This window comes from Sminthopsis crassicaudata, chromosome 1, assembly GCF_048593235.1.
Source record: "Sminthopsis crassicaudata isolate SCR6 chromosome 1, ASM4859323v1, whole genome shotgun sequence".
Lineage (NCBI taxonomy): Eukaryota > Metazoa > Chordata > Mammalia > Dasyuromorphia > Dasyuridae > Sminthopsis > Sminthopsis crassicaudata.
In genome coordinates, this window is record NC_133617.1 from 398,353,820 (window position 1) to 398,380,638 (window position 26,819).

At 35.7% G+C, this 26,819-nt stretch overlaps 1 protein-coding gene across 8 annotated transcripts in view; it reads right to left on the reverse strand.

Annotated features, from left to right (window-relative positions):
• SLX4 (SLX4 structure-specific endonuclease subunit) overlaps window positions 1-26,127 on the reverse strand; it is a 43,791-nt gene extending 17,664 nt beyond the window's left edge. Inside the window, exons 1-12 of one of the 8 annotated variants that reach the window (XM_074279982.1) lie at window positions 26,008-26,080; window positions 22,575-22,878; window positions 20,349-20,425; window positions 19,639-20,010; window positions 16,333-16,557; window positions 15,037-15,223; window positions 14,424-14,639; window positions 7,889-8,091; window positions 7,431-7,744; window positions 5,700-5,961; window positions 4,764-4,852; window positions 3,491-3,637 (exon numbers count right to left, since the gene is read on the reverse strand). In XM_074279982.1, the coding sequence (XP_074136083.1) occupies window positions 3,491-3,637; window positions 4,764-4,852; window positions 5,700-5,961; window positions 7,431-7,744; window positions 7,889-8,091; window positions 14,424-14,639; window positions 15,037-15,223; window positions 16,333-16,557; window positions 19,639-19,996 (2,001 nt within the window). In that variant the 5' untranslated portion in view covers window positions 19,997-20,010; window positions 20,349-20,425; window positions 22,575-22,878; window positions 26,008-26,080. Of the gene's footprint in view, window positions 1-3,490; window positions 3,638-4,763; window positions 4,853-5,699; window positions 5,962-7,430; window positions 7,745-7,888; window positions 8,092-14,423; window positions 14,640-15,036; window positions 15,224-16,332; window positions 16,558-19,638; window positions 20,426-22,574; window positions 22,879-26,007 lie in introns of all 8 variants that reach the window. The other 7 variants (XM_074279983.1, XM_074279979.1, XM_074279985.1 and 4 more) reach the window with 7 other exon arrangements.
• Window positions 26,128-26,819: the final 692 nt, after the last annotated feature.

Sequence of the window (26,819 nt, forward strand, 5' to 3'; positions counted from 1 at the left end):
GTTGTTTTGCTATACAAAAAGAATTGGACTTTGAAATAGGGTACAATTAGCCTGTGAAGGAAATCCAAAATGCAGGTGGACAAAAAATAGAGGGATTGGGAATTCTATGTAGTGGTTCATAGTCATCTCCCAGAGTTCTTTTGCCGAGTGTAGCTACTTCAGTTCATTACTGCTCTATTAGAACTGATTTGGTTCATCTCATTGTTGAAAATGGCCACATCCATCAGAATTGATCATCAAATAGTATTGTTGTTGAAGTATATAATGATCTCCTGTCATTTCACTCAGCATCAGTTCATGTAAGTCTCTCCAGGCCTTTCTGAAATCATCCTGTTGGTCATTTCTTACAGAACAATAATATTCCATAATATTCATATACCACAATTTATTCAGCCATTCTCCAGTTGATGGGCATCCACGTAGTTTCCAGTTTCTGGCCACTACAAAAAGGGCTGCCACAAACATTCTTGTACATACAGGTCCCTTTCCCTTCTTTAAGATATCTTTGAGATAAAAGCCCAATAGTAACACTGCTGGGTCAAAGGGTATGCACAGTTTGATAACTTTTTGAGCATAGTTCCAAATTGCTCTTCAGAATGGCTAGATCTATTCACAATTCCTCCAACTGTCCCTGTTTTCCCACATCCCCTCCAATATTGCGCATTATCTTTCCCTGTCATTCTAGCCAATCTGACAGGTGTGTAGTGATCTCAAAGTTGTCTTAATTTGCATTTCTCTGATTAATAATGACTTGGAGCATCTTTTCATATGGCTAGAAATAGTTTCAATTTCTTCCTCTGAGATTGTCTGTTCATATCCTTTGACCATTTATCAATTGGAGAATGGCTTAATTTCTTATAAATTAGAGCCAATTCTCTATATATTTTGGAAATGAGGCCTTTATTGGAACCTTTGACTGTAAAAATGTTTTCCTGCATACTTTTTTTACTTAATTTTTCTTGCCTTTTTTCCCTACAACTTAACTAATATGAAAACATATTTTGCATGACTTTATATGTACAAATATATTGCTTGCTTTCTCAACAAGAGGGACTTTGGGAAGAGAATTGGGAATTCTAATTTTTTTTAATGTTAAAATATAATTTTTTTAAAAGGAAAGATTATTTTGGCAGTTGCATATATCTTGTTTGTAAATAGTTGTTAGTATATTGTGTCCTTTATAAAATATGAACACCTTAAAAAAGGTTTGGTTTTTGTGGACTTTGTATAAAGTTCATATGTATAAAACATTTTTATAAATATCTCACAAAAATTTAATCTTTTATTAATCTGTCCCTCTCTCTATCTATTCCCTATTGACTTGGGGACAAGGAACTTTAAAATGGATAGATATGCATATTTTTTGGGGGAAATTTCCCTATTGGGAACTCCATACAGGTATATGTGTGTGTGTGTGTGTGTGTGTGTGTACGTGTACACACACACACATATAAAATCAAGAAAGCAATAATTTTTTTCTTTTTTGTGCAATGATTATTCTTTAAATTTCTTTTTCTCATTGCTATACCTACTAACACTTCTAGTACTATGTTAAACAGCAGAAATGATCATCAGTATCATTCTTTACTTCTGATTTTATTGGAAAGTTTTCATCTATTTCCTCTAAATTATCAATTATTTTAGCAAATAGGCAAAATTGTTTCTAATAATTTTCTTTATATTATTGTAAATTCTCCTTTTTCATTTCTGATATAATTAATATGGTTTTCCTCTCTATTTAAAAAGTCAGACTTCCTGTTTATTTTTTCCTCCTCTCCCCTCCCCCTAAAAAACCCCAGCTCCTACTTTTAAAATTTATTAATCTTTTATTCTCTTGCACTTTTTATTTTCTTTACTCCTACATCCCACTTTTAAAATAAGGTGGTAAAGGATTTTATCTCTTCATACTACTCCCAACATTCAAATTTGTTTTATGACTATTCCCTTTCTTATCCTTCCCTTCCTCTTAGAACCTTAAAATAATCTGATAATTCTTAGATTATCTCTCTGTGACCTGTTTTGTAGGTCAGGATTATTTTGGCGTGTTTTTTTTTTGAGATATCAATTCTTACATTTTCTTCTCCCCCACCCCAATTTTTTCACTTTTGTTTCAATATTTCCTGTTGCCTTATTGAGTTCATATGTTCTGTGTCACCCATCCTAATTTTATGAGTATTCAGTTCTTGAATGAGATTTTCTACCATCTGTTATATGGTGTTAGTTTTCTTTATTATTTTTTTCCTCCCTAGCTATTCTTCTCAGTATCTTCTGCTTTTATGACTTTACCTGGGGGTGGGAAGGAGGCAGCTAGGTGGATAAAGCACCAGCCCTGAAGTCAGGAAGTCTCAGACACATAACACTTCCTAGCTGTGTGACCCTGGGCAAGTCACTTAATCCCAATTGCCACAGGGAGGGAAAAAAAAAAAAAAAAAAAAAAAAAGACTTTACAGGATTCTTTTGAGGGTTTATCCCTCAATTGTCTTTTAAACCAAGTTACTTCCTTATGGTATTCAGCATTTTTCCAGGTTTCTCAACTCATCTGTCTTATTATCTAAGATGGAGGCCTGCACTTTTGTCAGTCTTCTCAATTGAATGGCATGGAAGCATGCAGCAGGCCCATCCTTCAAACGACTCTGGAATTGCTCTGTTACTGCGCTCTGCCCCAGGACATCTTCCTGGCACTAGACACCAGGACCTCCTCTTCTTTTAAGCTCTGCTTGACATTCTCCTCCCTGAGTTTAGGCTCAAAGGCTATTCCTTTTCCATACTTCTTCCACAAGATTCAGGCGTTCCTCAAGCTGTATACTATCTGGGATAATTTCCCTCAGTTGGGCTTAGATCATCAATGATTCAGTGGGAACTGCCTCTCTGGATCTGCTTTCTGCTATGGGCAGAATAGTTCAGGCTGGGCTGGGGTCACTGCCAGACTCAGGTTGCTAATGCCAAGAAAGAATCTCCTGGGGCTCCACTTTCCACCAAGATCCTGATTTCCACCTGTTTATCCCAGGATCTCCAAATAACTTTCCCTGTATTTTCCTAGGCAAGGTGGGGAAGTCTACAGGTGATTCTTCATATTATATTCTTTGTAATTTTTAGAGTGATGTATTTCTAATTCCCACTGGAATATTTGCAGAAGACTTCGGCTCTTACATGTACTAGCAAAAAATATTATTAAAAAAAAATTTTTTTAAAAGGAAAGAACAAAATGGAAAGAACATGAAATTAAAGAGAAAACTGTTTAGGAATGTTAAGGGAGAGAGGTAGTGTGATAGGAAAGGGACAAAAGGTTAAGGGAAAAAGGAGAAAAAAGGTAGAAAATAAAAGAAACAAAAAAAGGGGGAAGAGAGAATACTAGTCAAAAAGGGGAGGAAAAGGTTGATAAAAGGTAGAGAAAAAAGGAGAAAAAAGATGAAGAGTAAGAATAATGCACAAAAAAAAGTGGTAACATTAAAATAAAAACAAACAACCTTTCATCTCTAACCATACTTACAATCTGAATGAGCTGTGGACATCGTGCATAAAGCACAAACATATGAGCATATAGCACATCTCCAGAGTCCATCTGAAATTGCACATCACTGAGATGGGGGTTGTTGACCATTGCACCAAAATCAGCAGATAGCAAACTAAGTGACAACTGAAAAAAATGAAGAGGATAAAAACACCCATTTTCTATCACAATCCATTCTAGTCTCACTACAACATAATAATAGAATTATATCCATTATGATAAATGGAAATGTCAAATCTAATTAAGTTGTGTTATTTATGATAAACACTGCAGAGGATAGACATGCTAGCTCTTTCAGTTAAGAAAAACTGGAAGTTATTCACAAATTGGTGGCCCCACTAACCAAAATAGAAAGAAAAATAAACAGCAATGAAAACCCTTCCTTAGCTCTTCAAGCCAGTGTCATAAAGTCATTCCCATAAAAATCCACAGAGCAAATGCTTCATGAAGAAACATTATGTAGATTAGTAAATAAATATAACAAAAATTAAACAAGTACAAATGTTTTCAGCTATATGTTGGATGACAGGACAGAAACAATTCTTTTTGGCCTTCTTTTGACTTTGGGCAAAAGCTATCATAGTTATAACTCTAGATGAAAAATAGTGAACTTTTATAGCAGGGATTCTTAATCTGGGGTGGGGGTCTATAATTTTTTTTAAAAATGTCAATAACTGAATTATATTTGGTTTCCTTTGTAAAATCTTATAAATTCTATTTTATGCATTTAAAAAACATCATTCTGAAATGGTATCCATGACAAACAACAGGTTAAGAACATCTGTTCTTTAAATAGCATCAATAAATGTAAACTATTTAGTAAGCTCATTTTGCCATGTACATGAAGCAATTGTAGCTAACAGTAACTAGGATAAACCAAGGAAAATGTTAAACTAAAAATAACCATACGTTATATTAATATAGCAGTTTAAGATTTTTAAAAAGTATTTGACAAATTCTCTCATTTGATCCTCAAAATAATTCTTTGAGAAAGGTGCTATTATCAACCCCATTATATATACTAGAGAGCTAAGATTGGGAGTGATTAAGTGATTTTTGCCTAGGGTATTATAAGTACTAAGCATCTGAGGCACTTACTGAAAAGGAACTGTATGTAAGAGATTTACAGTTTCATTTACATTGCTCTTTTTTTGGTTTTCTTTATATATTATTTGGTCATTTTCTAGTTCATAATTTCACAAATTAAAAATAGCAAAAAAGAAGTACAACACTTTGAAAAATAAACCCTTACTGCAGAACTGCTTCTTCTCTGGTATTTCTTCTCTTTGGATGACAAGACAAATCCAGTCAATGAAAGATCACAGGACTCCAGATCTTTCCCTTATGAAAGTGCAAATGAAAAGAAAAATCACATTCTAAGCAAGAAAAAATAGCAAAATCAAATACTAACACACAGAGAAATCATCCTAAGCTGAAATAAGACTAGGAAAGCCTTGGGTGCTTATAAACATCAGACTACTTATTCACTTGATTTTTAAAATCACAAAAATGAAAAAAATTACATTATATGGGATGGCTTTCTGAGAGAAAGGAATAGAAAAGATAGAGGGGGAAATTTAGGTGGCACAAAAATAAACATATCAACAAAAATTCATTTTTAAAAAACTAAACATTTTATGAAGTTTTCAATGTACACATGATTTCTCCCATCTTAATGAAGGGGAAACTAAGACACTTAGAGGTTTTGTGGTTTGCCCAAAAAAGGTTAGCCAACAGCAGAGCTGAAATTTGATTCTAAAAATCAGTGCTCTCTTTGCTATATCACATTTCCGCATGGATGAAATTTTCTTACTACAAAAAAAAAAAAAAAAAAAAAAAGAACATCTCATAAACCATTTTTGCCAACCTGCCCTCCAACAAGCAAGTATACTTTTAGAAAAATCACTAAAACCATTCTAAATTATTACTTAACCTTGTAAAATGTTTTATTTTGTTTTGTCCTCCAGGTTGTAAGCATAGCCACAATAGTTCATTTCATATTTAACTGTGAGGTTAAAACTCAAGCAACTACAAAAACTAAATTGCTCTTCTATGTAAGTGTAACACACCTGAAATATCAAAGTAGTTTAGAACTCAATAAATGAAATCATCTCCACAGGCCAAAGTCAAATGAACAGTACATTTCTCTGGAAAGCTGTGGAAAATGAATTAACTCCAAGTATCTTACCTGATGGACTTCTGGAATGAGTTTCAGCACTGCTGTTCCACTGGGTGAGAGTCAGCCCTTCTCCTGCCAGATCTAAAAGGACCTGCAGAGTCTGATGGTCTTTTTGGCTACAGGAAAGTGACTGCCTCCTGGAATTAAGTTCTTCTGGAGTTTTTAAGTTAAAGCCTTCAGAAGTAGAATCACTGCAAGCAGGCAGCTCTTGCACATCTGGTTTCGATTGGCTAAATGCCATTAATGGCAGCGTAGGCCCCTTTTCTGAATTCTAAAATAAACCAAAACCCAATGCAATTACATTATTATATCCACTGATGTTGGATGAGCAGCTATATGGAACATGATACAAAAGATCGGTACCATAAGTATTATCCCTATTATATAGCTGAGAAAACTGAGTTGTAGGGAGGTAATTTACAAAAAGGAGACTCTATAGGTATTAGATATCAAGGGAAAATCTGAACTTAGTTTCTTTTGAACCTACCATCTCTATCTAACTATCTAAACATCAGCTTTTATTTATATAGAACTTTACAATTTACCAAATTTATAAAATGCAACAATTCTGTGAGCTATGTGATAGAAGCATTCTTATTTTATGCATAAGGAAGCTGAAGCTCAAGAGAGGTTAGATGACTTTTCCCCAGTTATACAACTAGGGCCAAGACTAAAGTCTTCAGATTCCAACTTGAGGAAGCTTTTTACTATACTCTAACCTCTTTTAAGAAGCTAATAGGTGCAAAGAGAAGATGACTAATGCTTTAGTCCTTATACTTGATTTTTCTTTTTTGGTTTTTCACCTTCCTTTCCTTCTGTGATTAGATCTTAATCACAAAGCTTTTTATATTTAGTATAACAGGGGCCTAGAGTTAAGTAAGCCACAATACTGATATGTCCTAATGCCCTTAGATAGGGATTTAATTATAGGGAAAATACCTGAAAAGAACAAAGTTCCCAAACAAATTTAAATGACCACTGGGTCATAGGGCTCTGGCTTTTAAAGGATCGTCAGGGAACTCCTGTTCATCTTTCTCATTCCATAAAGGATTATTCCTAATGATTATCAAACTTATACCCAAGAACATTCCTGAAAGGAAGATATAGTTAGGCCACATATTTGCAGTGATACTGATTTAGAAAATTCTGCTACTTGGAAGAGATCAAGATTAAGGAAGGAGGGAAATGAAATTTCATATACTTCCTTCTTTTGGTACTACAAAGTAATTCTGATTTCATTTAAAAATAAGATTATTAATATATTATAAACCCTATGCACTTCAGAACCCTTTTAAAATGTTACCCAGTTGATTACCTGTGAGATAAACAGGTCAGCAACCATCTAAGTAAATCTTTTGAGTCTCAGTGTCTTAACTCTCAAGTGTCAATTTATTTACTATCCTATTTATGTTCCTGGAAATTTTTGTATTTTTTTTTTCCCTGTTATCATCTACCAATTAAGGTTAGATCATTATATCCGTATGTTAAATGGAATTATACATATAGTCATTTTATCTGTAACTGGGACAGGAACAAGAGTCAGACTCATCTCATATGTCCTTATCCTATAAAATAAGTACTTTATAAATAAAAAAAATCTAATTACTAAAATAAAGTGTTTAATTCCAACTTCCAGTCAGTGGCAGAGAAGAAGAAATGTCCTAATCTCCTGTAGAACTCTGCACCTGTGAGTTCTACCCAAACATCTCCAGAAGGTGTGGTCATGGGGTAAAATCTCACCTTTGAAGGTTTCCAAGGTAAAATAGGAGGATCTAATCCTTTAGCATAAAAAGATTCCAGAGGCCAACCTCCTGTCAAGGAGCTGCCCTTCCACAGAATGCCTTGTTGCTCCTCAGATTGCAGCAGACACCAATGTGCCTTGCCCATTTCTTCTTTCAAAATTTTGCTCAGTGGAAGTGTTGGAGTGTTGGATAACTCTAATTCCTCTGTGAGAAGAATAGCAACACGATCCTGTATCTGTTGAAGGTAAGTCTTTGAATCTTGAACTAACAATGGAGGTGGGGAAACAAGTTTTCTCTTGCGACCTTTCTTCTCTAAAGATAAACATAAAATAATTTGGATCAGTAATGAAATGAATCTACTGACACTGAAACCTGTACAGCAACAAATTCTGAATAAATGAAATGAAAAAGGACCTAGAGTCTCTTATGTGCCAATGTAGCACCACTCCCATATACCTGCTCCTGGCTTTATGTTGTTTGGAAGCACATTTCCAAGATTATCATTTGTCACAGCATTCGATTCCTCCATCAGAGAATGGGACATTGCCATTGCAACAAGCAGGTCCTCTGACACAGCCTCTGTCCTGGATATCTTCCGCCTTTTTTGTGGTTTCTTTTCATTGGTTGACGCTTTTCTCTTTGATTCACCAGTTGGCTTGCTAAAAACAATGAGCCATAAAAGAAGAATTCATAACTATTTTATAAAATTTAATCCAGATTTTAGAAGGCAGCAAAGCCTATTGTTTTAGGGGAAAGAAAGAAATCAAATGTCAAAATAATAACTGTCGTTTGACAACAATAACAACAACAAAAATTGAATTGTTTTATTTAATTCTTTAAACATTTAAAACATGTTTTTGCTATACTATTACTTTTTTTTATACTCCCACTTTGCCCAAGATTCTAAAATCTCAAGAAAAAAAAAGGATGTTTCTTAACACTAAGTAAACATTTTATGTTAGTACAGAATATTCTATATTTAGAGTTACTGGTCTCAACCCAGGTTTTTTTTTGAATTTTCTTTTTTTCAATTAACAATTCTTTTCCTTTTCCCTTTACCCACTATAAACCTGGAGGGGTAAAAAAAAAAAAAAAAAAACAAGCAAATCTTCCAATAAGTATGCATAATCAAGCAAAACAAATTTCTACCCTCATCAAGTCTAAAAAATATCTTATTCTGTATCTTGAGTCCATTATCTCATTAGACTTCTGGAAAAGTAATTGGTCATTATAAAGATTAGAGTTAAATCTATCAAAGTTGTTGTTATTATCTAATTGTTTTCCTGGATTTGATCACTTCATTGTGTATCACTTTATCCAAGTATTTCCAAGCTTCTTCGAAATCATCACTTTCATCTTTTTGTTGTTGTTGTTGTTGTTAAAAAACAACAACAACAAAAAAAAAACAGCATAATGATAACTCCATTATATTTTAAAACTACAATTTGTTTCACCATTTCCTAATTGATGGATATGCCCATCAATTTTCAGAAAGAGGTGCTATTAATATTTTTACAAATTTGGATCTCTTTCCTCTTTCTTTGATATCTACTGGTATCAATGCATCAAAAGTATCAAGCTGAACCAATCCACAGATCTCCAATACAAATTTAATTAATTATTAATTGGTGAGATTGTTTTCCCTTCCAACATTTGTCATTTTCCTTCTTGGTCACCTTTGCCAATATGATGGGTGTGAGATGGACTCTCAAAGTTGATTTAAATGTGTATTTTTCTAATTATAAATGATTTAGAGAATTTTTTCCATCTAGATATTGATAGCTTGGATTTTTTTCCTTTGAAAACTGATTTGTTCATTGTCTTTGACCATTTGTCAATGGGAGAATATCAACCTACCTTTTGAGTAAACACAGTTAAGGATAATTTATAGTAATTTTATGTCAAATGAGATGTGATCATATCTAGAATTCAGTTTAGAATTATAGATACACATAACAGCTCAATTCTTGCTTTTTCTGTATTCAATCAATCATGCTTCACAGGAAATTCTGATGCTTCTTTGGAGAATTCCTTCATGGATAAGTAAGAAAGAATTCCTTTCTGCATGCAGATGTACTTAATACCTTCCCAGGCCCAAGGAAAATTACTTTGAATAACTGTATTACAGATTTCCTGCCAAAATCCAGAATTTTTCATCAGATCAAATAATAATCAAGAAATATAAGGAGGCAGCTAGGTGGCACAGTGGATAGAGCACCAGCCCTGAATTCAGGAGGACCTGAGTTCAAATCTGATCTCAGACACTTAACACTTCCAAGTAGTGTGACCCTGGGCAAGTTACTTAACCCCAACTTCAGGGGGGAAAAAAAAAAAAAAGAAATATAAGATAATTTCTTTTATTCTAGAACTTTGCAAAAATTCAGTCTGAGCTTTCCTCTCCCAGCAAATCAACTACCAAATCAATAAGACAAACACAGAATATATGGCTCTATGTCCAAATATAACAAGAATTGAGGGCTCCCAAGAAAGTCTCATGTCCAGAATTGTCAAAAAGTTTCAAGGTTGTAAATGTGCCCACCCTTTTTCTTCTCCTCAACTTACAATGAGGAGCCTCAAGCTCAGGGACTCATAGGTTCGTAAGAGTCTGCCCTGAGATGCTATAAAAGGCTATGAAAACCTAGGCCTTGGAATCTCAAAGATTCAGGAAGATTTAATTCAGGGAGTATAGGTAAGCACAGGAACCTAGGGGACCAAGGGCAACTCTAAACAAAGGGCAATCATTCTTCTACAAGTACAGCAGAGATTGAAGTCTGGCTGTAGTACAAAGCCCCAATTCGAGAACTAAAACTAGAGTGTTCATTTAAAAAAGAAAACAAAACACATAATAGTATAAAACACTATTGTGGATGTAAGATGCAAAAGAAAAAATGGTTGTCTCAAGAACTACATGAATACTTGGAGGAAATGAAGCAAGAGATCAAAAAATGAAATTAAAAGTTTTGGAAGAAAGAATTAAAAGGAGATAAACAGGTTAGAAGAGAAAGTGGTCCTTTCCTAAGAAAAGGACTCCCTGAAAACCAGAAGAGATCAAACAGACATCAATTACTCCACATACAAAGAAATGTTAGAACAAAATTAAAAGATTAAAAAAATAAAGAAAATATAATATATCTGATATCAAAAACAAATGACTTGGAAAATAGGTCAAGGAGAGAATTTAAAAATCATTAGACTTCCTGAAAGCCATTATTTAAAAAAAAAAAAAAATACTGGGTATCATAACTCTGCTATCATATAGGCAAAGTGAAGAAAGAATACAAATATTGCTTCCTGAAAGAATCATCAAAAGGAAAAGAATTGGGGCAGCTAGGTGGCACAGTGGATAGAGCACCAGCCTTGAATTCCGGAGGACCTGATTTCAAATCCGATCTCAGACACTTAACACTTCCTAGCTGTGTGACTTAACCCCAGCCTCAAAAAAAAAAAAAAAAAAAAAAAAAAAAAAGAAAAGATCAAGAATATGATAGTTAAAATTTATAATCCACAAAACTCTAGACAAAACCTCTACAAAACAAAATTTAGAGTTCTATCCAGAAAGGAGTACAAGTATTATGGACCAAGTCAAGATCACATATGACTTGGCAGTTTCTGAGAACCAGAGGAAATTTTAGAATATGTGAATTCCAAAAGGGAAAAGATGTAGCCTTATAACCAAAAATAATTTACCATTCTAAAAATATATTTTATTTTTCCTAGTTACATATAAAACAATTTTAATATTTGTTTTTAAAACTTTGAATTCTAGATTTTCTCCTTTCCTCTCCCCAAGAAGGTACGTGTAAAATTATGCAAAACATATAAATTCACTCTGCAAAAGAAAGCTTAGATTCTCCCCCCAAAAAAAAAACCCTTAAGAAAAATAAAGTAAAAAAAAAAAAAAAAACAAAAAAAAAAAACCCCTCAAAACCAAACAACAATTCAGACAAAATCAGTTCTTTCCCTAAGTTTAAATAACATTTTTCATCATAAGTCCTTCAGAGTAATTTTGGATCATTATATTGCTGAGAAAAACAAAGTCAAGAAATAATTTATCTTGTAAAATCAAGTATAATCTTAGAGGGGGGGAAAATGGATCTTTAATGAAAAAGAAGACTTTGGAACTTTGAAATACAAACATAAAAGTTCAGAGAAACTAAGAAAGGTAAATTTAATTGAACAACTGGATGAAGGTGCATGATGATGTAATACTAATATCCTAACAGTTGAATAAGACACAAGTAACTTCAGACTTTAATATCTTCAAAGGGTATTGAAGAAGTTATATTAGAAAACTAAGGAGGTGGAATGGTTCTGTTTTGAGCCTCTTAAGAGGGTGTGGGGGGGGGAATGGGAGGGTAAAGAAGGAATGCACTATTTCAGAAAGAAGAGCAAGACAGCAGAACTTGGCAATTTACCTTATGATGGGAGATAAAAACAATATGCAAACTTAGAGGAAAGAATGGAGGAATGGGTATGAGCATTATTATCTGACTGAAACAGACAAAAGGAGAAGTGATAACCACAAGGTGCAAAGGCATATTTTTATTTTTTCTCATTTCTTTCTCTTTGTTAATGATAGGGAGGGGCTGTATCAGTAGTAATACCTACAAAAAAAGAGGATCACTGAAACATTTTTTAAAATGCACAGTTCAGATGTAAGCTCAAATGATTAGGACAGATTCAAAAGTGACAAGTAGAAGTGTATTTTTTTAACTTCTGAAAATATGAAATAAAAGATATAAAATAGAAATGGAGATTCATATATTAAAAACAGAATCTTCCTTAAGTGTTGTGATACATATAAAAACTCTTTTTTTGTTGTTTAGGTTCAAAATAAAATATGAAATAAAAAAATTATTTTAAATAACTGGATTTAAAGCTTTCAAGCTAGTATTCCCTATACCTAAACTTAGTAACATTACCAACTGACACAACTGAGTCAATACTTAACAGCTTTTCTTTGATAATTTGGTTTAAAGGAGCATAATTGATGGGATTTTCTGACTGAAGAGGTTTAGAATTTAGAATTATTTTTGGGGTGTCGAATCCCAAAACCACTTTCACTACAATGAGTTAGTCATTAAGCATTCTTTGTAGCTGATGTGAATGTTTTTGAGCTCTCTAGATTGGGGGGGGTGGTGAGAGGGTCTCTGGTCTATACCTCTGGAGTTTGGGGTGACTTTCAAAATCCCCTGGATCACCTTGAAAGATCCTGGGGAAGTTCTATGTACCCTAAATCCAATCCAACTAAAAACCATTCCAGATAAATGATTATTCTAATATCAAAACCCTCAAGAGGAAGAAAATTTATAATATGCTATTTGTTTATTATGAACAAAACTTATCCTCTCCTCAACCCTAAGCCAATAAGAAACTTCAAAGGTGACCTAGAAACTCTCTGCCTACTTATTTTGGGTGTCCTATTCAAAACTTACCCTGTTAAGAGATGCAGAAGGAAGCAAATAGGCTAAGAAACTATAACCTATATATAAAATTGCAAATCGATAGCTGTAGAGTTCTCCTCCAGAGTATAATTACGAGCTAAATGGCATAGAGGATAAGGTGTCAAGCCTGAAATCAGGAAAATTCATCCTCCTGAGTTCAAATCTGGCCTTGGACACACTTTCTAGTTGTGTGACCCTGGGCAAGTCACTTAACCCAGTTTGCTTTGGTTTCCTCATTTATAAAATAAACTAGAGAAGGAAATGGCAAACCACTCTAGCATCTTTGCCAAGAGAACTCTAAAAGGGGTCACAAAGAATCAGACATGACTAAAATGATTGAGTAATAACAACAAATAACTGTACTCTTACTGGAATATACAGCAAAAAGTATAATATTTTTTCAAAGACATGAAAATGAATTTTTTTTTTACTGATAATGAAGCATTACATACACACACACACACACACACACACACACACACACACACACACACACACACACACTTGCTTTTTATTATTTTTGTATTTTAAAAAATGGGGAAAAAAATAGGTATTCGCCTATTAAACAAAAGGATGACTTAGATAAAAACTAAAATGAGCAATAGAGGTAAGCCCATTCAAAGCTGCTTTCAAAAAAATCATTCTTTATTGGTGTTGGCATGGGCCAGAGACATCATTCTGATCATTACCACTATGTATATTGGTAGACCTAAAAGGTCAAGTGCCTTTGGTTCCTTATCCCCTACAACCAATTTCTCCCTGATTTTTGTTTGGCCTTTCACAGGAAAAAATTCTCAAATAAAAATAATTCTGGGAAGATTTAGCTATATTAACCACTGAGACTTATTGATGAACAGGGTACAATGGAGAGAAAAGTTTATCCTGACCTCAGGTTTAATGGCCCCCACTCCAGAAAACAGACTTATTTTCCTAACTGTAATCAAACTATACTATGCTAGCAATAAAGCATTTAACTCATGCAAATATCTTTCTAAACGGTTCCAAAATTCTATTTAAAACTGAAGAGCGTTGGAGCTATTGACACATCTGGTTGCTCTGTGATTTTGATAATTTGCCTAGTATTAATAGATAGATGTGAAAGAATGGTTGTTTCTGTTGATGGTAAACTTTTTATTTTAACAGATAAAGCTGCAGAATCCCATGAATTATTTGTAATTTACAGACAACTATATGATTAGAGAGATTCTCATTAGAATGCCTATCATACCTTTACAAAGGGCCACCACTAAACCATTCCAGATAAATGATTATTCTAATATCAAAACCCTCAAGAGGAAGAAAATCTATAATATGCTATTTGCTTATTATGAACAAAACTTCTCTTCTCCTCAATTCCTTTACTCTTCAGTAGGAATTATGTATCAACTTAATACTTTAATGGGGGAAGGGGGAAGGGAGAGGGTATTTGGTTGGTTTCTCAAAAAATGTGAAAAGCCTATAAAATAACAAACCATACTTCCAGTTGTAACAAAACAAAGGACAACATCATTGCATTACTGAACTTCTTCACTATTCCTCTGACTCACCTTGAGGCTGATGGAAAGCACTCATTGGACTGAAATGTCTGCATTCTGACAGCCTGGACCAGTTGCTGAGGCGACACTTCCATCTTGACTGCACACTGTTTCAAATGACTATTTCTGCTTTTTAAAGTAGTGAATGGCTTGCCGCAGATTGGGCATTCTGGGATCTTAGGTGCAATAGAGGCAGATTCCAATGACTTCTCTGACTCATCTAAGCATCTACAGAAGAAAGTCCCAAATAAAAAATTCCTTTATAAAATGGTACATTATGCCAAAGATTTACATATGCCATGTGTCAATCAGTCATGAAAACATTTCACAACAAACAGCATAGAAAGTATGTGCCCAGTTGTAGTCTCTGTACAAGAAGTACTTTTGGATTAAGGAGCACACACCAAGTATTCGAGGAAAAGGTTGGGGAAGGGAAAGCAGAGTTTCAGTCATTGATGTTTCCATTAACAAATGTTCTTTTCAGCAAAAAAAGTACAATTATTATTGTTATAAAACATCTAAGATTAACTTCATAGCAAAAAACTCATTTTGATTCTAAACAACACTGATGTGACCATTAAACTAGATGGTAACCTAGAGATGCAACAATGTAAGCTGGACTAACCTGTTAACATGTTGTTCTCTTCGAGTGGCATTCATGGCTGAGAGATCTTTCTGACAAATCTGGCAGAAAAACAAACCCTCCTGTTCCAGACTCTCTGAATTCTGGGGGGTCTCCTGACCAAATTCCTGCTGCAAAGCCAAAGCCAGAGCTGCATCACTCTCAGTCAGAGAAAGCCCTGGAATGTTTCCTAGGGGGGGAAAAACACAAATCTTCTTAAAGGGAAAATTTCTTTCTGGAAATTTATGTTCTAAAATCATGGCATAATAAAGCAGCAAGGACCTTAGAAATAATTTAGTCCAACCTTTCATTTCTAAAAGATTTTCCTGGAGGAAAAAAAAAATTTAAAAATTTTCTTCATTGGCCAAAATACTCACTGAAAAACATTAGAATCCAACATTAAGTTCACTGACTAAATTTCTTATGAGCTAGATAAGATACTTCACAAAATAATAAATGGCTCAATCTTGGTCCCAACCAAAAGAAGAAACATACTACCCTACTCTAAGTACAAAAGTATGGTAGTAAAGATGCCAAAATGATGGATACACTAACAAAGATTGCTATGATTATTAAGGAGGAGGGATGTGTAAGCAAGCTAAAGATAAATTTGATATAACTAAAAAAAAAAAACAAAACCTGAAGAAAAAAATGTTAAATGGCTCCCTCTCACTTGAAATGTTGTTAAAGAACAGGCCAGTGAGTATCTTTAAGTGGAAAAGAATCTATATACACCAAACCAAATGACTAGGAAACTTGGCTATTGAATACTAAGGTTCCAATTTTCTAAGACCTGCCAAGAATTTAGTGAGGGCAAAAGAATGACAACTAAAGCACTTGCCTTTTATTCTCCCTATTTTGGCTGAAAGATAATCCTTCAGATACCATATTTACTGGGTTGCTGATTTGATAGCAGGAAACAACTTTTCTCCAAATCTACATTTTTTTCCTTGAATCTCAAACTCTAATATTATAAAATATTTACATCTCAGTCACAAAGAGTAAAATTTTGACTCTACTTGGCCAAATGCTGAAGCCCTTCCCTTATTTAAATACAAAATATGATTGATGTCTAGTAGCCAAGGACATCTTCTGCATGATGTGTTTGATGTATATCAATGAAGCAATTTCTCTTTGTATTTCCCCTTTGTAAAAGTTCTGTTAACAGAGATGGATTCACACTGCCTAGAATGTAAAGAAGAATGAAGACTCTCTCAAAGAACTTGAGAAATGATGCTAGGAATCCTACTTTCTATTTCCTAGTTGTAACCTCTTGACTCTTTCCAAAAGATACCTTACCATTATTCAGTGTATCCTCTTCCTGAATGGATTTTGGGACATTTTCTTTAAATATACTCTCTACTGAACAACCTTCAGGAGCATGTTTTAATCTCTCTGGATCTGCTCTCTTGAACTGTTGCATTTTTTGCAACACCAGCTCTGCTGCCCGAGGTTTGGAGACACTTGGTAACAGAGCACTCAAAGAGTGTGATGCTGATTGAGAAGAGTCCTCTGGAACACCTACTGACAAAGGAAAAAATATCTAAAACCCATTCACCTTATGCAAAGTGATACAATCCTATTCTAAAATATAAGATGAAGGAGTCTTTTAAATATGGGCTTCACTGACATATTCTCTGATTCTTAAGTCTGAATAGGATTTTTATTGTCAAAGGATTTGAAGATTTTCTCAAAGACTGTACTGATGCTAACTAAGCCTTTTCATTTCTAGAGTTCCTTTCCTCCATAGATGGCAAAATATATCATGACACTATCTAAACTTCATGGCATTAATATATGAGAAGTTTAAAAAGCAACAGCAGTTTAAAAAAAACAAAAACAAAAACAAACCCAGACACTTATCTAAGACGAATAAAGATTAGAGGCCTTTACTCCTTGTGCTCTATTCTAAGAATGCTACAACTCTAATTTCCTAGTTACATATGATAAGAGAAAAATTACAAAATGGGAAGATAAATAAAGTCAAAATCAAGAATAAGGAGGATGCTTAGGGATTTCTAAAAAAACAGGATCCCCTGGAAACATTCATTTGACATGGTAGAAACACTTCCTCTAGCCTAAATATATTGTTCTACTACACTATTTGAAAATAAATTAGAGACATTATGTCAAAAAAATAGCTTATCTTCATAAATATATAACTTCCAAATAGACGTGATATTTTTGAATGTAATATTATGACAGCAGCAGAAAGTCTAGAACAAAAAGATTCTCAAAGGTAAAATTTATATGAAGCAACATTATTAGCAGTAGTAATTAAAGTTATAGTACTTTGAATTCAATATAAAAAACAGGAGTTTCCTAAAGTACTACCTCACACCTATCAGATTGGCTAATATGAAAGAAAAGGAAGATGATAAATGGAGGGGACATAGAAAAATGGAACACTAATGCATTATTGGTGGAGTTGTGAACTGATCTAACATTTAACAATTAAGAACTATGCCCAAAGGGTTATAAAACTGCACATGCTTTGACCCAGCAATACTATTATTAGTTATGCCAAAAAAATGAAAAAAAAAAAAAAAAAAAGGAAAAGAATCTATATGTACAAAATATAGCAGTTCTTTTTGTGGTGGCAAAGAATTAAAAACTGAAGGGATGTCCATCAACTGGAGAATGGCTAAACTGTGTTTTATGACTGTGATGATACTATTATGGTATAATAATGAGCAATTAATGAAAAAAAAAGTAAAAATGAAGTACCAGATTTTAAGCTATTCAATAAAACAATAATTATCAAAGATATATGGCTAGGAAAGGTAGATAAATGGAACAGACAGATATACAATACACAATAGCAAATGATTATAGCCAATTTGTGTTTGAAAAATGTAAAGTGCTAAGCTTTTGAGATAAGAATTCATTATTTGATAAAAAATTGTTGAGAAAACTAGAAACCAGTCTGGCAAAAATTGGGCATAGAACAATATTTACACCATTTACCATGATAAGGTCAAAATGGATACATGATCTAGATATAGGTAAAGATATAAGAAAATTAGAATATCATGGAAAATGTTACTTATCAAACTTATGGATAGGAGAACAATTTATGAATAGACAAGAAATAGATAAACATTGTAAGGTAAAAAATTGATCAATTGCATTAAACTGAAAAGATTTTGTACAAATAAAACCAATGTAGCCAAGATTAGAAGGAAAACAGAAAATTGGGAGAAAATGTTTATAGACAATTTCTCAAATAAAGGTTTTATTTCTCAATTATATGAAGAACTCTGTCAAATCTACAAGAATATGAGTCACTCCCCAAATGATAAATGGTCAAAGGATATGGATATGCAGTTTTTTGATGAAGAAATCAAAACTATATGTAGTTATATTTAAAAATTCTCTAAATCATTATTAGAAAAATGCAAATTAAAACAACTTCAAGATAAGTGTCTTATACCTATGAGATAAATTAAAATGATAGAAAGGGAAAATGACAAATGGTAGAGGAGATATGAAAAAAAATGGAGTATTAACTCATTATTAGTGGATCTGTGAATTAATTTAACCATTTTGAAATGGAATTATGCCCAAAGAACTATAAAACTTTGTATATCCTTTGATCCAGAATTATCACCATTGGGTCTATTTCTCAAGAAGTTCAGGGAAAAAGGAAAAGAACAGCAGCTCTCTTTGTGATGGCAAAGAACTGGAAATTGAGAGGATGCCAATCAACTGGAGAATAGCTAAACAAGTTGTGATATATGCTTATGATATCACAAGCCTGTCCTATGAGAAATGATAAGCTGGTTAATTTTAGAAATTTAGAAATAATGAAGAGTGAAATAATCAGAACCAAGAGAATGTTGTATAGAGCAACAGCAATATTGTTCTAAGAACAATTATAAATGACTAAATTATTTTGATTTATAAATACTTAAATCAACTACAAAAGACTTATGAAGGAAAATGTTATTCACTTGATAAACAGAAGTATGCACAGTATGGACTTGTGCACATACACATATTTATATGTATATACACAGAGACATATTTGTGTTTAATGGTAGCCTTCTCTAGGGCAGAGTTATGAGAGAGGGAGAAAGAGGAAAAAAATAAAAAGTATACAACAAAGAACAAAAAAATCTTTGAAAGAAGTAGAGAAAAGCAGGGTAGTTTTGAAAATAATGTGCAGTACATATGTTTTTTCAAAAAAAGTAAACCATGTGAAATGGAAATTCAGTTTTATATTGAATACTCTTTTTATGTTGTACTGTGTACATGGAAATGTTTTCTTTTTTGTCTTTTTGTTTTTTAAGTTCAAAATAAAATTTTTTTAAATTACCAAAAAAAAAAAAAAAAAAAAGAAATAATGAGCAGGATACTTTCAGAAAAACATGGAAAGACAAGGACTGTTGAAAACAGAAGGAAGCAGAACCAAAGCATATTGTACACAGCAATAACAATATTATATAACATGATGCAGCTTTTATCAGTAATACAAAGATCCAAGATAATTCTGAAGGAATGATGATGAAAAATCAAATATTAAGATTGTTTTTATATGTAAGTGGAAAAAATTGAAATGTTAAAATCAAAGAGAAAAAGAAAACAGGAATTTAATTTGGCTACCTGTCCAGTTTTTTGGTTGACTTGATTGTGGCACAGACTCTTTTTGAACAGTTGCAAGCACATCTTCCTCTCTTTTTGAAGTGGAAGCCACTCTACTTTCATGGGAAGGATCTTCACATTTTCCTTCATTCCCTGGTGCCAGACCTCTCTTGCCCAGTTCCGCTTTCTTTTCTGTGGAGTCATGACTGACTTTGATCTTAGTTGAAAGTTTTGTCCTTTTCAATTTGCTTTTTGTTTGAATGTTACTAGCCTCCTTCTGAGTCCTTGTTTCTCCTATGCCTTCTTTGGCCCCTTTCTTCCTCACTCTTCGCAGAAGTTTGGAGCATAGTTCATTAAAATCATCATCCGACTCATCCATCAACTGTTTTTTTTCTTTAACACATTCAGATTAATATCCAGAGGAGAAGCAGTATATCCATGCATAAAGGAAAATTTGAGCAAAATTGTAAGTATAAATCTATTTAAAACTGGGATTTGTCTCTGTTTTTCTGCCTCTGCTTATCCCACTAGGACACTTTCACAGTATGTATATCTATGTTTTAATGAGAGCAAAATATATTTCTTTGTATTCCACAGTAGTTTAAAAAATTTCTCTTCAGTCTTGTCTCTTTAGTTAAATACAATCTTTTAGGTATCCCTCTGTAAAAATTCACAGCTGGAAGAATTTCTTGTTTTTCAACATGAACTTCTAAAGCAGAGTATGTACCTACTTGGAATTCATGTGATGATCTACTCCATGGTAGTGAAAAAAGCTGGCTAATAAAATAAAGAGAGTCTACTTCAGCATCTGTAGGAAACAAAACAAAGAAACTGTGAAGTTTTGTCACTTTATGCCATTCTTTTCAAACAAGGACTGGAGCTTGATGGGGAGGCAGAGTCTTCATAAAAGCAATATGTTTCCAAACACAGGTACTGCCAATGGAATGTTACAATTAGCACTAACAACTATAACTGGAAAACAGGCTGGCAAAAATCTGGTTTGGATTAACATTTCATACCATATACCACAATAAGCTCCAAATAGATTGTAAGACCTTGATATAAAATAAAGTAGAAAGGCAGAAAAGAAGATATCTTTTATAACTATGGACAAGGGAAGAATTATTGACCAAAAAGGGAATACAGAGGATTACAGTAGACAAAACAATTATGATTATATAAAAATGAAAAAAAATTTTGTAGAAACAAAATCAATGCAGTTAAATATGGAAGGGAAATAGGTGGAGGAAAATATTTGATGATAAAGATCTAATACACAAAATCAAGGAAATAAATAGGAATATACCTGAACAAGAGTCATTCCTGCTAGTCAAAGTCAAAATGGGCATTTGTCAAAAGAAGAAAGGCAAACCATCAAATGAAAAATCATTAATTATAAGAAATCACTATACAAATCACTAATCATAACAAAAATGTAAATTAAAATAATTCAAAAATTCTATTTCACATACATCAGATTGGCAAAGATGACAAAAATGGAAAATGTTGGAGGAGATGTGAAAAGGCAGCATATTAACATCCTGTTAGTGAATCTGTAAAACTCCTTTATCATTCTGGAAAGCAATTTGGAAATACACACCTAGAGTCACTAAACTGATCTAGTTGCCTTATTAATAAATAAATGTTAAAACAAAACTCAAAGGAAAACTGGGTTATTTTTATCTTTGTAGTCCAGAAACCAAAACAATATAAGGGCACATATTAAGTTAATGTTTGTTTAACTGAGTTAACTGAATCAAGTTAGCAAATTTCTTCAGCATCAATACCTTCCCATAGCAACAAAACTTGGCTCAAACACACTGAATTTAAGTGCTAACTTAAAACACACGTCTTACTAGACAACCCTTTTCTCAATCTTTATTCTTCTTGACTTCTATGTTGCCTCTGACACAGGCTCTCCTTGTTAGTCTCTTTCTAGGTTTTCAGGACACTGAGCCCTCCTGGTTCCTTTCCTAATAATCAAACCATTCCTTCTCAGTCTCTATTGCTGGATCCTCAGGATCCAGGAGAACTTATTAATTATGGGTGTCTCACAGGGCTCTGTCAGGGCCATCTTCTCTTCTCCTTATGTACTTCATTTAATTATCTTATCAACTCCCATGGATTTAATCATCTATGCTGATGATTTTCTTTTTCTTTTTTTTTTATGCTGATGATTTTCAAATCTACTTATCCTGCCCTAATTTCTCTCTTGACCTCCAGACTCATATCTCCAAGCACTTGTTAGACATCTTGAATTGGATGTCTTGTAGATATCAAACTCAAATGCATCCAAATCTGAATTCATCTAAATCTTTCTTCTTTCTAAACTTTCCTATTATCATGAGGACTCCATCATCCTCTCAGTCCCTCAGGCTCCCAACCCAAGTCTCATTTTCCATTGTTACTATCCTCAGCCCCATAGTAAATCCATTTCCAAAGCCTGTCAATTTCATTTTTGCAACATCTCTAGAATAAAACCTCTTTTCTCTGATACTGTCACCACCCTGATGTAGGCTTCCTTATACTACACCCACACTATTATAATAACCTGTTGGCTGGCTAACCTGCCACAAGTTTGTCCCTACTACAATCCATATTCTATTTAGCTGCCAAATCAACTTTCCTAATGACCAAGTCCAACCATGTCATTGCATTACACTCCAGGGACTCTTTATCACCTCCATAATTAAATATAAAATTAATTCCCTGTTGATGTTCAAAGCCTTTCATAACTTATTGCCCCTCCTGCTCTCAAATATATACCCTTTTTGGATCTATATGTGCAAAAATGTTTGTGGCAGCCGTTTTTGTAGTGGCTAGAACCTGGAAATTGAATAAATGCCCATCAATTGGAGAATGGTTTAGTAAATTATGGTATATGAATGTTATGGAATGTTATTGCTCTGTAAGAAATGACCAGCAGGATGATTTCAGAAAGGCCTGGAAAGACTTACATGAACTGATGCTGAGTAAAATGAGCAGAACCAGGAGATCACTATACACTTCAACAACAATACTGTATGAGGATGGATTCTGATGGAAGTGGATATCTTCAACAATGAGAGGATCCAATTCAGTTCCAATTGATCAGTGATGAATAGAAGCAGCTACACCCAGCGAAAGAACACTGGGAAATGAGTGTGGACCACAACATAGCATTTGCACTCTTTCTGTTGTTGTTTGCTTGCATTTTTGTTTTTCTTCCCAGATTATTTTTACCTTCTTTCTAAATCCGATTTTTCTTGTGTAACAAGAGAACTGTAAAATGTATACATATATATATTGTATTTAATATATATTTTCATATTTTACATGTATGGGATTATGTGCCATCTAGGGGAGGGGTTGAAGGGAAGGAGGGGAAAAATTGGGACAGAAGTTTTTGCAAGGGTTAATGTTAAAAAAATTACTCATGCATAATGTTTTGTCAATAAAAAGCTATAATATATATGTATATATACATACATATATATATCCTTTTTGTTTTCTTACACTTTATAATTCATTGCTCTTCTCCACACACATCCCCTCCAAAAATAGACACACACACACACACTTCTTTACACTGACAGTTTCCTTATTGTTTCATAAACAAGACATTTCTTCTCTCAGCTCCAAGTATTTTAATTAATTATAGCCCAAAACTAATCTCCTCTCATTTCTATCTCCTAGCTTCTGACTTCCTGTAAGTACCAGCTAAAATCTTACCTTGTCCAGGATGCCTGTCCCAATCCCTCTTCATTCCAATGTCTTCTCTCTGTTGATTATTTCCTATCTAACCTGTATGTAGCTTGTTTCTATATAATTGTTTGCATATTGTTTCCCCATTAGATTGTGAGCTCAAGAACAGTCTTTTGAATTTCTTTGCATTTCCAGCACTAAGCACAGTGCCTAGGTACATATAAATAAATATGTTCATTGACTGAGTGGCTGACACATTTTTTTTTAAGAAAAGGAGAAATATTTATGTGTATGACTGAATATACTATCAGCATGTGCGATGATCAGCTATGAAAGACTTAGTTCTCAGTGGTTCAGTGAGCCAAAGCAATTCCAATAGATTTTGGACAGAAAATGCCCTCTGCATTTAGAAAAAGGACCAAGGAGACTGAATGTAAATCAATGCTATATTCACTTCTTTTTTTCTGGCTTTTTTTTTTAAATCTCTCCCACAGTTTTTCCCTTTTGTTCTGATATTTCTCTCCCAACATGATTCATAAAGCACTGTGTATTAAAAATAAATAATTTTTTTTTAAAAAGAATGCACTCAAGTCTTTACTTGACTGTTTGAAGTATCAAATTATGAGTATACTGAAGATTAGAAATTAAATTCAATCAGCATTTCTTATACTGCTATACGAAGCACTCTGCCATTGCATAGACTCTCTCTTATGAAGCTTAAATCTGATACAAAACACACACACACACACACACACACACACACACACACACACACACACACACACACAGAAACAGAAACATTGTATTTTCTAGCAAGTGCTATCTCTTCCCAAAAGCCAAGGCCCAGATCCAGGTAGCTCCTAATGTATTTGAAGAACAGTGAAGAGACATACAATTTAATTCTGGTTATTAGGGAACCTTCCTTAACTCTAGGTCTGAGGATACCTAGAGGGAGGGAGGGAGGGAGGAAGGAAAGAAGGAGGGAGGGAGGGAAGGAAGGAGGGAGGGAGGAAGGAAAGAGGGAAGGAAGGAAAGAGGGAAGGAAGGAAGGAAAGAGGGAAGGAAGGAAAGAGGGAAGGAAGGAAGGAAAGAAGGAAGGAAGGAAGGAAGGAAGGAAGGAAGGAAGGAAGGAAGGAAGGAAGGAAGGAAGGAAGGAAGGAAGGAAGGAAGGAAGGAAGGAGGGAGGGAAGGAAAGAGGGAGGGAGAGAGGGAAGAAGGAGGGAGGGAGGGAAGGAGGGAGGGAGGGAAGGAAGGAGGGAGGGAGGGAAAGAAGGAGGGAGGGAGGGAAGGAAGGAGGGAGGGAGGGAAGGAAGAAAGGAGGGAGGGAAGGAAGGAAGGAGGGAGAGAAGGAGGAAAGGAAGGAAGGAAGGAGGGAGAGAAGGAGGAAAGGAAGGAAGGAAGGAAGGAGGGAAGGAGGAGAGGAAGGAAGGAAGGAAGGAAGGAAGGAGGGAAGGAAGGAAGGAAGGAAGGAAGGAAGGAAGGAAGGAAGGAAGGAAGGAAGGAAGGAAGGAAGGAAGGAGAAGAGGAAGGAAGGAAGGAGGGAAGGAAGGAAGGAAGGAAGGAAGGAAGGAAGGAAGGAGGGAAGGAAGGAAGGAAGGAAGGAAGGAAGGAAGGAGGAGAGGAAGGAAGGAAGGAAGGAAGGAAGGAAGGAAGGAAGGAAGGAAGGAAGGAGAGAGAGAAGGAAGGAGGGAGAGAGGGAAGGAAGGAAGGAAGGAAGGAGGGAAGGAGAGAGAGAAGGAAGGAAGGAAGGAAGGAAGGAAGGAAGGAAGGAAGGAAGGAAGGAAGGAAGGAAGGAAGGAAGGAAGGAAGGAGGAGAGGAAGGAAGGAGGGAGGGAGGGAAAGGAGGGAAGGACAAGAAAGGGAAAAGACTTTCAATATGAATTTTCCATGGCTCTGTATTCCATTAAACTTGTTGATATTCTACCCCTTAAGGAACACTTTCCTGCTCTCCCTCCCTTCTCTTTAACACACAGGGCTTTGGACACTGTTGAAGTCGGCCCGGTGTTCTTTGCACGTGTCACATCCCACTCCTCAGGCATCACGAGTGTACAGTAAGGTCTTCCCCTCCCCCACACCCCCGTGCAGGAACATCTCTGTGATCAGTGAGGCACAGGAGCCCACCTGTCACATTGGTGATCAGTGACGGACATGACAGAGTAGAAAGGAAGGGGCGGGACAAGAGGCGATCCAGCTTCTACCTTACAGAGCATTATGCACAGAGTAAGCCCGGGGTAGTGGCAGCCGGGTCCCCAGTACGCCAGTGAGCCCCCAGCTGCCTGGGAGCAGGCGCCGGAGAGCGCCGACCTGCCCCTCAGCAGCCTCCCACCAGGGCCCCGCGGCCGCCAGTGACAGCGCCCTTGCCCACGGATCGGAGCGGCTGACAGGCCGTATTCCGGGGTCGTGGCGGGTTCCACTTTGCGAACGCGGCGCTTCAGAGAACTAACTTAACCCCTTGACCCCTCCCCTATTCTCCAACGCCCACACTCCCCAAACCCACGCCGGGTCTGGCTGCACAGGGACGTGCCCGGGCGCGCCGGGGGGTCCGCAGGAAGATGTGTGCAGAGCCAGGCCACTAGGATAAAGAGAACGGGAAAAAAAGCACTGCCCGCCTGCCTAGAAGGGGGTAGGAAGGGGTCCGGTGGCCCACGTCACGAGGTCAAGGGGTGACAGCGACTTCTACCACGCAATCTTCCCACCCCGTCGTACCGCTTCTCCTACCCCAAAGGCTCCGGCAATTGAGACTCGCTCCTCCGCCAAGGGCCGTGTCCCTCGCCCGCGCAGGCGCAGGCTCGCCACCCCATGCGCACGCGCATCATTCCCCACCCCTTGCTGCGGGCACGTCGGCGCAAGCGCGTTCCTGAGGATGACAGGCGTTTCCCATAATCCTTTTCGGAAGCGTCTATGGAGCTAGCTTGGAAGCCGCAGTACCCAGAGCGAACCTCCAGAGCTTTGGCGCGGCGGGGAGCCGTCGAGCATCTGTGATTTAGAATTAACCCACACATTTTAATTCCTGGAGAAAAAAAAATGTTAAATGCTGAGGGAAAAGACAGGGTGGGCCAGGGGAGGAAACGGAATTCTTTAATAGGGGAATCCGAGGTTTGTTTGTTTAGTCTTTAAACCCCTGGGTATTGCCCCTCCCCCGTCCCGGATTTGGGCACCTCCACTTGCTCATTGGCCACTTTCCCCCCCTCCCCCGAAATCTGACTGCCGACCCCCTCACACAAACACCCCGACATCTCCCACAGTGTCGCCTCCCTGCAGCCATAGTTCCTGTCTGTCTCCTTCCCCTCAACTGATAAACCTTTCTTAAGCACCTACTATGTGCCAGATGCTGTACCAAGGGCTAGAGTGCCAAGTAGGCAGAGACAATCCGCACTGTGCTCAAGCTCTCCCTGCAATAGGGAAGACAGCAGAAAATCTGCTGCGGATAGACAAGGTAAATGAGAGAATAAAGGGAAGGCCTTAAAGGAACGGGAAAATGCCTCTTATAAGGCGACCTTTTATCTAAGATTCAGGAA